This window comes from Vanessa cardui, chromosome 21, assembly GCF_905220365.1.
Source record: "Vanessa cardui chromosome 21, ilVanCard2.1, whole genome shotgun sequence".
In the NCBI taxonomy this organism is placed as follows: domain Eukaryota; kingdom Metazoa; phylum Arthropoda; class Insecta; order Lepidoptera; family Nymphalidae; genus Vanessa; species Vanessa cardui.
The window spans coordinates 123,114-134,629 of record NC_061143.1 but is presented as its reverse complement, the minus strand read 5'-3'; the positions used below and the strand labels follow the sequence as shown (position 1 = coordinate 134,629).

Here is an 11,516-nt window from a genome sequence, read left to right as displayed (position 1 = left end):
GCGAGGAGTCGTGGGCTGCCGTCGCCTCCTTTTGTGAAGACGTAATGTCACAGAAGGAGGCGGCGGAGCGTGGGCGCGAGAACGACCCCCTCGCGTCACAGCTCCGCAGAAGGGTAAGGGGCGGAAGGCGGCGCACACGGCGTCCACCTTCGCCCGCCCCTGGGGGAGTGCGGCGGGCGGGCGGCGCGGGGTCGCCGCCGCCCGCGTCACAACGCACACCTGCCACGACTGGTGATGGTCGTGCGCTCCGGCCATCACAGTGTCCGCCCCCATTCGGGGGGGTGTGAGGGGTCTGCCATAGGGCGGGCGGTCGCCGACGGGGGGCTGGATGCAAACCGGATTCCCAGCCTCCTGTCAGTCAAGCGAAGACGGAGCGCCGGTGGGGTTTAGTGGGTAGGGGCCTTTTTGCCGAGTCCCACATAACCCGCGGAGTCCCCCCGGACTCGCGGGTATGCGTAAATGCATTCCCCATCGGAAACAAAAAAAAAAAAAAAAAAAAAAAAAAAAAAAAAAGGTTAGGTTAGGTTCCGACGGGGTGCATGTCAGTCGCCTCCTCGTGGCGCACCCTGGGCAACGGTGTCGACGATCTTTTGTCGTCGGCAACGGCTAAGACTGACGGGGAGGGTATGTCACGGACCGCTCCTGGTACTTCTCTGATTAGCAGAGTGGACTGTGTGAGCGGCTTCGTGGCAAAGGGGAGTGTTTGTGACGTTTGGTGTTGTTGTTTTGTCATTCGTTGCTTGTAAATAGTTGTGTAATTTGTTAAAAATTTGTTTGTGGCGTCTATAACATGTTTTATGTTTTGTCTCCGGGGTTTATTGACCTCGGAGACCGAAGGAGGAACGCGTAATCCCGCTGGTGAGGTGTCGTGGAACACGTCTCGCGGCTTCGAGCGGGACCGCGGGTCTTGCCTTAACCGGCCGGACCGTGAGGAAGACAACCTCTATAAAAATCACCCCGAATCCCAAGTGGCGACGCGGCACGAGGGGATGCATGGCTGATGGGATGTTCAGTCGCGACCGCGATCCTCGTCAGGGCACCGGCCGACACCCTTGACGAGTTACGCGAGGCTTACCCAGGTACAGGGGGCACCACCTGGGCGGACCGTCACTTCCCCCATGCTCGTGGGATAAGTTATGGAAGTGAACAAAAATAAAAACCCTAAAAGGACTCCGAGCTCCTTAAGCTCGGAACACGACGACATGGTGGTGGAGGTGTGCGCCCCGGTGGCGTGCGCTGGAACCGGAAACCAAAACACGAAGGAGGGACCTACTGGCCGACCTGAACGACTCTCCGAGTCGGACTCGTCGGTCTGCAGTATGCGGACGGTGGAATCACTCGATTCCCCACACAAGGAAGATACAAATGCGCGGCGGAAGGGCGAAAAGCGGACACACGCTGAGGATAGCTGCTCTGGCTCCGAAAGTGACGTGAGCGTGCAGCTGAGTGAAAACTCGGACTCAGCGAGGTGGCTTAAACCCGCAAACAAGAGAGGGCGAGGCCGGCCGCCCACTCACGGTAAATACGTGGGCTTGGGCAAGTCTCAAGCGGAACTCCGTGCGGCGAAAACGAAGGCCAGAGAGGACCGCTTCGAGACCGAAGACGCCCTGGCCGCTTACACTGAAGCGGCCAAATCGACTTTAGAGGAAAGAGCGGCTCGTAATCGGAGTCGTCACACGGACGCGACCAATGAGGACGCTCAAAAGACGTCCGCCGCATTGGATCATACGGTGAAGGAGGCGTTGGACGTGGTACTTCAGGTTGCCAACAAGTCGGGCAACCTGAAGGGTACCTTCGTCAGGGCCCTGAAGACTGCCGCTGACACCATCAAAGGTGCGGTGGCGGAACTTAGAGCCCTGACCATGTTGGAGGAAGTGGCCCGGCTGGAAGCTGCTAATGCAAAGCTTTCCGGCCAGTTGGCGGAACTTAGACGGGAAGTGGCCGATATGCGTAAAAAGCCGCCACAACCCAGCGAAGACAACCTAAAACGCATCATGGAGGAAGCGTTGAGGAGTAGCCGGGAGCAGTTCAGCAATATGCTGAACGCCCGGATGGAGGGCATCGAGCGGCGCCTCCTTCCGGAGCCTCGGCTGCGACCTCCGCTGGCCGCTGACCGCAGAGCAGAGCAGAGCCGAGCAGCGCAGACTACGGTCCCTGCTGCGAAGCCACCGTCGGCACCACCCGTGCCGTCCACCGCCAAGGCCGCGGATAAGGGTAACGCGAAGACGGCCTCGACTTCTTCGACGAAGAAGAAGTCCAAACGCCCCAGCATGGCTGCCCAGGAGGCGGCAGCGGCTGCGGCAAAGAAGACTGCCCCCGCGCCGACTCCGAAGCCGGGCAGCTCTTCTGTGTCTTGGGCGACTGTTGTTCGGCAGCCGCCGAACCCGAAGCCGCCCAAGAAGGCGACGGCGACAAAAGCGAAGACGGGGACGCCGAAGACTGTCCCAACTGCAAAGGAGATGAAAAAGGCCCGGAAAAGGCTTCGCTCTCCTCGCACCGCGGTGATTACGATCACCTTAAGACCCGGTGCAGAGGAGAAGGGCCTCAAGTACGAGACCGTCCTGGCTGAAGCCAAGAGCAAGATAAGGCTCAGTGAGGTAGGCTTGACGACGGTCCGTTTCCGAACGGCGGCCACGGGAGCGCGGATGCTCGAGATTCCGCCGGGCACCGCTGACGCCGAGAAGTCAGCGGATGCCCTTGCGGAAAAGCTCCGCAGCGTCCTAAACCCGGACGAGGTCCAGATCCATCGACCGACGAAATGCGTCGAGGTCAGAATCATGGATCTGGACGACTCGGTGTCGTCGGAGGAGGTGGTGGCAGCTGTGGCCAGCGAGGGAGGATGCTCCGAAGGGGCGATCAGGCCGGGCGTGGTAGTTCGGTCTGCCAATGGCTGTAGATCGCTCTGGCTCAGCTGCCCTGTCGTAGCGGCCAAGAAACTGATGGCGACAGGTCGGGTCAAGGTGGGGTGGATCTCGGCGCGAGTGCTTTTGCTCGAGCCGAGGCCACTCCGCTGTTTCAAGTGCCTGGAGGAAGGCCATATGGGGGCCGTTTGTGACAGGGGCTTGGACCGCAGCCGTTTGTGCTTCCGCTGCGGCCAGCCCGACCACAAGGCCCGCGAATGCACCGCCGCTGAAGCGAACTGCATCCTGTGCTCAGCGGCCGGTAAAACTGCGACGCACGTCTTGGGCAGTAAGGCGTGCCAGGGCGGCAAAGGTCGCCCTGTCAAAAGAACGGGAGGTGCGGTGACGAAAGGGCCCGTCACCGTGTCCCAAAGGACTGAGGTGCCCATGGAGACCGCACAATAATGGCCCTGCGTTGTCTCCAGGCCAATTTAAACCACTCCGCCAGAGCCCAGGACCTTCTAGTCCAGAGCATGGCGGAGTGGCAAATCGGAGTGGCAATCGTGGCGGAGCCCTACGTCGTTCATTTACGGGACGACTGGGTCTCCGACCACGAGGGAGTGATCTCCATCGTCGCTCCCGCCATTCCCGGCGCCCCTGCGATCGATAGGGTTGCCAAGGGCAGAGGGTGCGTGGCCGCTGTTGTCAACGGAACGGCGTTCGTAGCAGTCTACGCCTCTCCTAACCGGAGTCTCGCCGAATTCGAGCAACTTCTCGTTGAGGTCGGGGCTCTGGTCGGGCAGTACTCACCGAGTCCGGTGATCGTCGCGGGAGACTTCAATGCCAAATCCACGGCTTGGGGCTCCCCTGCGACCGATGCCAGAGGAGAGGTGTTAGAGGAGTGGGCCGTGTCATCGGGACTCACGGCGATCAACAGGGGATCGGAGAGCACGTGCGTGCGGCAGCAGGGCGAGTCGATCGTGGACTTAACGTTCGCGTCCATCGCCCTAGCCCGCCGTGTTCGAGATTGGAGGGTGGAGACGGGGGTGGAGACTCTATCGGATCACCGATATATCCGATTTGATGTCTCCGCGGTTCCCGTCGTCCGGCCCGCTGTTGAGCGGTCAGAAGGTCCGCGGTGGAGTCTTGGTCGTCTCGATCGCCAGTTGGCAAAAGAGGCGGCCATCGTGGAGGCCTGGTGCGCCGGTTCCGACCCGGTCGTCCAGGTCGACCGAGAGGCCGACCGACTCGGTGCCGCCCTGTTTCGCATCTGCGATGCGGCGATGCCGAGGGTGAAGCCTCAGACTCCACGTCGCCGAGTCTACTGGTGGCGCCCGGAGCTACGGACGTTGCGGAGGGCGTGTGTTGCGGCCCGCCGCCAATACGCCAGGTCCAGACGGAGGCGGATACGCGATCACGACCTGGAGGAGGCTCTTTACACCTCCTACAGGGAGGCTTGCGTGTCGCTCCGAAAGGCCATCGCGCAGGCGAAGGAAGCGGCATGGGTGGAGTGGCTGGCGTCTCTCGACGCGGATCCGTGGGGGAGACCGTACAGGGTCGTGAGGCAGAAGCTCCGACCCTGGACACCCCCGCTCACCACCACCATCCAGCCGCGGCTTCTGGGACGAATCGCGGAGGAACTTTTTCCGGAGCGCGGAGCGTTCGTCCCACCGGCGATGGAGCCCGAGATCGTGAGGGAGGTGCCGGACCAGGCGTCCCCGGTTACCGAGGCGGAGTTGTGCGCGGCTGTCCTGAAGCTTCGCTCGAAGAGGACAGCCCCCGGGCCTGACGGGATACCGGGACGCGTCGTGGCGATCGCGTCGGAGGAGTTGGGCGATGGCATGTGCCAACTGTTCTCGGCCTGCCTGGCTCAGGGTAGGTTCCCGAATCGGTGGAAAACGGGTAAGCTCGTTCTCATCCGCAAGGAGGGACGAGCCCCCGATCAGCCGTCGGCCTACCGGCCCATCGTGCTGCTCGACGAAGCGGGTAAGCTCTTTGAGCGTATAATCGCAGCCCGTCTAGTCGGTAGCATGGAGCCAGGCTTGAGCGAGTGGCAGTTCGGCTTTCGCCGGGGCCGCTCGACGCTGGACGCAGTCGCCAGACTGAGGGAGGTCGCAGAGGAGGAGGTCTCTCGGGGTGGGGTGTTGCTGGCAGTGTCGTTGGATATTTCCAACGCCTTCAACACTCTGCCCTGGGAAGTGGTACTGGAAGCTCTCAGATACCACAACGTTCCGGACTATCTGCGACGAACCATCGCCGACTACTTCTCGGGTAGGGCGGTGGTGTTCCCGACGATGGAGGGAGATAGCAGGAGGGCTATGACCTGCGGTGTTCCACAGGGCTCGGTTTTGGGGCCGCTACTGTGGAACATCGGCTACGATTGGGTGCTGCGCGGGGCCACGTTGCGGGGGGTCAGCGTGACCTGCTACGCTGACGACACCCTCGTGTCGGCCCGCGGCAGTACCCATCGGGAGGCGGCGTATCTTGCCACGGCGGGAGTGGCACATGCGGTCCACCGCATCCGTGCTCTGGGCCTTGAGGTGGCCTTGCACAAATCCGAGGCCCTAGTCTTTCATGGACCTCGGAACGTGCCACCTCAGGGCATGTCCATAACAGTCGGAGGAACTTCCATCACCATCGGGTCGACGATGAAGTACCTGGGACTCGTCCTCGATGGCAGGTGGAAGTTTGAGGAGCACTTCCGGCGCTTGGCCCCAAGACTGGTGGCTGCAGCCGGAGCGTTGGGGCGGATTTTGCCCAATGTCGGTGGACCGGGCGGTTCCTGCAGACGGCTGTACTCCGGCGTGGTGCGTTCGATGGCACTATACGGTGCGCCAATATGGGCGGACGCTCTGAGCAATCGCGTCAACGTCGCCTCGCTGCGACGTCCGCAGCGTGCGATGGCGCTCAGGGCGGCTCGGGCGTACCGGACGGTGTCATTCACCGCGGCCGGCTTGCTGTCCGGAAGCCCGCCATGGGACCTCGAGGCCGAGATCAACTCGAGTGTCTACTGGCGGGTCAAGGCGGCAAGAGCGAGCGGGAACGGACCGCTACTGCGCGAGGTACAGCAGTGGAGGGAGGAGGCAAGACGCCGCCTCATGGAGAAGTGGGAGGATCGGCTGCGAGTTCTGGATGCCAGTGGGGAACTCGTGGCGGCGATCCGGCCCGTTTTGCGAGAGTGGGTCGAGCGCAAGCACGGCCCACTGACGTACCACCTGACGCAGCTCATAACCGGTCACGGCTGCTTCGCCAAATACCTGTGCGAAGTGGTCGGGAGAGAGCCGTCGGTGGTATGTCATCATTGCGATGACGGAGCCGTGGACACGGCCGAACACACGCGCGCAGAGTGCCCAGCCTGGGCGGAGCCTCGCGCAGCCTTGTCCACGGTCATTGGATTGGACCTATCGCTTCCGGCCCTCATTAGAAAGATGGTCGCGAGTGAGGAGGCCTGGGCGGCATTACGGGTCTTCAGCGAAGCCGTAATGTCCGCGAAGGAGGAGGCGGAGCGACAGCGGGAGGACGATCCGAACTCCCTCCCGCTGCGCCGACGGAGACCCGGTCGGCGGCGCCGCGACCATCTTGGCCGGTTGCTATGACTGACTTGACGCAGCGGCGGCGGACCTTTACATCCGTCGCCGCATATCCCGGATGTGACACAGCGCTATCGGCAGCGGACTTTTACATCCGCTGTCGTATAGCAATGACCTGATTTGACGTAATGTAGTCGGCAGCGGACCTTTACATCCGCTGCCGTCCTAAATAGAATTGACGAAGCGTAGTCGGCAGCGGACCTTTACATCCGCTGCCGCCGCCCAGCCTCCAGTGGCGGACTCGGGGGGAGTCCGTCACGGTTCAGACGGAGGCGGAGTGTCGGAAGGTGCGCCGTAACACCCTGGCGTGCCTTTCGCGAAGTGTCGCCCTCATTTGCGACAGCCGCTGGTAGGGTCGCGGTGGTGAGCCAAAGCGTTCCCGTGGCCCTGCCGCCTTGCGGAGAGGCGGAAATCCTAGGAGGTTTTAGTGGGTAGGACGGGGCCTTCTGCCCCGGGAGTCCCACATATCCGTCCCGGTCCCCCTTCGGCCGGGCGGAATGCGTAAATGCATTTCCTCCTAGTAAAACAAAAAAAAAAAAAAAAAAAAAAAAAAAAAGGTTAGGTTCCGACGGAGAGGGGTGCATGTCAGTCGCCTCCTCGTGGCGCACCCTGGGCAACGGTGTCGGCGATCTTTTGTCGTCGGCAACGGCTAAGACTGACGGGGAGGGTATGCCACGGACCGCTCCTGGTACTTCTCTGATTAGCAGAGTGGACTGTGTGAGCGGCTTCGTGGCAAAGGGGAGTGTTTGTGACGTTTGGTGTTGTTGTTTTGTCCATCGTTGCTTGTTATATGTTGTAAATTTGTTAAAAATTTGTTTGTGGCGTGTAACATGTTTTGTGTTTTGTCTCCGGGGTTTATTGACCTCGGAGACCGAAGGAGGAACGCGTAATCCCGCTGGTGAGGTGTCGTGGAACACGTCTCGCGGCTTCGAGCGGGACCGCGGGTCTTGCCTTAACCGGCCGGACCGTGAGGAAGACAACCTCTATAAAAATCACCCCGAATCCCAAGTGGCGACGCGGCACAAGGGGATGCATGGCTGATGGGATGTTCAGTCGCGACCGCGATCCTCGTCAGGGCACCGGCCGACACCCTTGACGAGTTACGCGAGGCTTACCCAGGTACAGGGGGCACCACCTGGGCGGACCGTCACTTCCCCCATGCTCGTGGGATAAGTTATGGATATGAATGAAAACAAAAACCCAAAAAGGACTCCGAGCTCCTTAAGCTCGGAACACGACGACATGGTGGTGGAGGTGTGCGCCCCGGTGGCGTGCGCTGGAACCGGAAACCAAAACACGAAGGAGGGACCTACTGGCCGACCTGAACGACTCTCCGAGTCGGACTCGTCGGTCTGCAGTATGCGGACGGTGGAGTCGGTTGACATACCGCAAAAGGATAGGACACGGCAGAGAGGTGAAAAGCGGACCCACGTCGAGGATAGCTGCTCTGGCTCCGAGAGTGACGCGAGCGTGCAGCTGAGCGAAGGCTCAGAATCCTCGGCAAGCAGGTGGCTTAAGCCTGCCAACAAGAGAGGGCGCGGCCGGCCGCCCACTCATGGGAAGTACGTCGGCCTTGGAAAATCGCAGGCGGAGCTCCGCGAAGCGAAGTCCAAGGCCAGAGAGGCTAGGTTTGAGACTGAAGACGCCCTAGCCGCTTACAACGAAGCGGCCAAGTCGGCAACGGAGGAGCGAGAGGCACGACGAAGGAATCGGCAAGCCGACAAGCGACCCGAAGATGCACCGGAAACGTCCGCCGCTTTGGACGCTACCGTCCAGCAGGCGTTAGACGTGGTGCTGCAGGTTGCCAACAAGTCGGGCAACCTGAAGGGTACATTTGTCAGGGCCCTGAAGACTGCCGCTGACACCATTAAAGGTGCGGTGGCAGAACTTAGAGCTCTGACCATGTCGGAGGAAGTGGCCCGGCTGGAAGCTGCCAATGCAAAGCTTTCCGGCCAGTTGGCAGAACTTAGACGGGAAGTGGCCGAAATGCGTAAGAAGCCGCCACAACCAAGCGAAGACAATCTAAAACGCATCATGGAGGAAGCGTTGAGGAGCAGCCGGGAGCAGTTCAGCAATATGCTGAACGCCCGGATGGAGGGCATTGAGCGACGCCTCCTTCCGGAGCCTCGGCTGCGACCTCCGCTGGCCGCAGACCGTAGAGCAGAGCAGAGCCAAGCAGCGCAGACTACGGTCCCTGCTGCGAAGGCACCACCCGTGCCGTCCGCCGCCAAGGCCGCGGAAAAGGGTAACGCGAAGACGGCCTCGACTTCTTCGACGAAGAAGAAGTCGAAACGCCCCAGCATGGCTGCCCAGGAGGCGGCAGCGGCTGTGGCGAAGAAGACTGCCCCCGCGCCGACTCCGAAGCCGGGCAGCTCTTCTGTGTCTTGGGCGACTGTTGTTCGGCAGCCGCCGAACCCGAAGCCGCCCAAGAAGGCGACGGCTACAAAACCGGCGAAGACAGGGACGCCGAAGACCGTCCCAACGGCGAAGGATAAAAAGAGAGATCGCAAAAGGCTTCGCTCTCCTCGCACCGCGGTGATTACGATCACCTTAAGACCCGGTGCAGAGGAGAAAGGCCTCAAGTACGAGACCGTCCTGGCTGAAGCCAAGAGCAAGATAAGGCTCAGTGAGGTAGGCTTGACGACGGTCCGTTTCCGAACGGCGGCCACGGGAGCGCGGATGCTCGAGATTCCGCCGGGCACCGCTGACGCCGAGAAGTCGGCGGATGCCCTTGCGGAAAAGCTCCGCAGCGTCCTCAACCCGGACGAGGTCCAGATCCATCGACCGACGAAATGCGTCGAGGTCAGAGTAATGGATCTGGACGACTCGGTGTCGTCGGAGGAGGTGGTGGCAGCTGTGGCCAGCGAAGGAGGATGCTCCGAAGGGGCGATCAGGCCGGGCGTGGTAGTCCGGTCTGCCAATGGCTGCAGATCGCTCTGGCTCAGCTGCCCTGTCATAGCGGCCAAGAAACTGATGGCGACCGGTCGGGTCAAGGTGGGGTGGATCTCGGCGCGAGTGCTTTTGCTCGAGCCGAGGCCACTCCGCTGTTTTAAGTGCCTGGAGGAAGGCCATATGGGGGCCGTTTGTGACAGGGGTTTGGACCGCAGCCGTTTGTGCTTCCGCTGCGGCCAGCCCGACCACAAGGCCCGCGAATGCACCGCCGCTGAAGCGAACTGCATCCTGTGCTCAGCGGCCGGTAAAACTGCGACGCACGTCTTGGGCAGTAAGGCGTGCCAGGGCGGCAAAGGTCGCCCTGTCAAAAGAACGGGAGGTGCGGTGACGAAAGGGCCCGTCACCGTGTCCCAAAGGACTGAGGTGCCCATGGAGACCGCATAATAATGGCCCTGCGTTGTCTCCAGGCCAATTTAAACCACTCCGCCAGAGCCCAGGACCTTCTAGTCCAAAGCATGGCGGAGTGGCAAATCGGAGTGGCAATCGTGGCGGAGCCCTACGTCGTTCATTTACGGGACGACTGGGTCTCCGACCACGAGGGAGTGATCTCCATCGTCGCTCCCGCTATTCCCGGCGCCCCTGCGATCGATAGGGTTGCCAAGGGCAGAGGGTGCGTGGCCGCCGTTGTCAACGGAACGGCGTTCGTGGCAGTCTACGCCTCTCCTAACCGGAGTCTCGCCGAATTCGAGCAACTTCTCGTTGAGGTCGGGGCTCTGGTCGGGCAGTACTCACCGAGTCCGGTGATCGTCGCGGGGGACTTCAATGCCAAATCCACGGCTTGGGGCTCCCCTGCGACCGATGCCAGAGGAGAGATGTTAGAGGAGTGGGCCGTGTCATCGGGACTCACGGCGATCAACAGAGGATCGGAGAGCACGTGCGTGCGGCAGCAGGGCGAGTCGATCGTGGACTTAACGTTCGCGTCCATCGCCCTAGCCCGCCGTGTTCGAGATTGGAGGGTGGAGACGGGGGTGGAGACTCTATCGGATCACCGATATATCCGATTTGATGTCTCCGCGGTTCCCGTCGTCCGGCCCGCTGTTGAGCGGTCAGAAGGTCCGCGGTGGAGTCTTGGTCGTCTCGATCGCCAGTTGGCAAAAGAGGCGGCCATCGTGGAGGCCTGGTGCGCCGGTTCCGACCCGGTCGTCCAGGTCGACCGAGAGGCCGACCGACTCGGTGCCGCCCTGTTTCGCATCTGCGATGCGGCGATGCCGAGGGTGAAGCCTCAGACTCCACGTCGCCGAGTCTACTGGTGGCGCCCGGAGCTACGGACGTTGCGGAGGGCGTGTGTTGCGGCCCGCCGCCAATACGCCAGGTCCAGACGGAGGCGGATACGCGATCACGACCTGGAGGAGGCTCTTTACACCTCCTACAGGGAGGCTTGCGTGTCGCTCCGAAAGGCCATCGCGCAGGCGAAGGAAGCGGCATGGGTGGAGTGGCTGGCGTCTCTCGACGCGGATCCGTGGGGGAGACCGTACAGGGTCGTGAGGCAGAAGCTCCGACCCTGGACACCCCCGCTCACCACCACCATCCAGCCGCGGCTTCTGGGACGAATCGCGGAGGAACTTTTTCCGGAGCGCGGAGCGTTCGTCCCACCGGCGATGGAGCCCGAGATCGTGAGGGAGGTGCCGGACCAGGCGTCCCCGGTTACCGAGGCGGAGTTGTGCGCGGCTGTCCTGAAGCTTCGCTCGAAGAGGACAGCCCCCGGGCCTGACGGGATACCGGGACGCGTCGTGGCGATCGCGTCGGAGGAGTTGGGCGATGGCATGTGCCAACTGTTCTCGGCCTGCATGGCTCAGGGTAGGTTCGCGAATCGGTGGAAAACGGGTAAGCTCGTTCTCATCCGCAAGGAGGGACGAGCCCCCGATCAGCCGTCGGCCTACCGGCCCATCGTGCTGCTCGACGAAGCGGGTAAGCTCTTTGAGCGTATAATCGCAGCCCGTCTAGTCGGTAGCATGGAGCCAGGCTTGAGCGAGTGGCAGTTCGGCTTTCGCCGGGGCCGCTCGACGTTGGACGCAGTCGCCAGACTGAGGGAGGTCGCAGAGGAGGAGGTCTCTCGGGGTGGGGTGCTGTTGGCAGTGTCGTTGGATATTTCCAACGCCTTCAACACTCTGCCCTGGGAAGTGGTACTGGAAGC

At 61.9% G+C, this 11,516-nt stretch overlaps 1 protein-coding gene across 1 annotated transcript; it reads left to right on the top strand.

Moving 5' to 3' along the window:
- Window positions 1-3,304: 3,304 nt before the first annotated feature.
- LOC124539059 lies at window positions 3,305-7,620 on the top strand. The gene is made up of 8 exons (XM_047116382.1): window positions 3,305-3,397; window positions 3,458-3,796; window positions 4,007-4,715; window positions 4,854-5,241; window positions 5,302-5,493; window positions 5,872-6,018; window positions 6,265-6,426; window positions 7,440-7,620. Exons 1-8 carry the CDS (start codon window positions 3,305-3,307, stop codon window positions 7,618-7,620), a joined length of 2,211 nt encoding a protein of 736 aa, XP_046972338.1.
- Window positions 7,621-11,516: the final 3,896 nt, after the last annotated feature.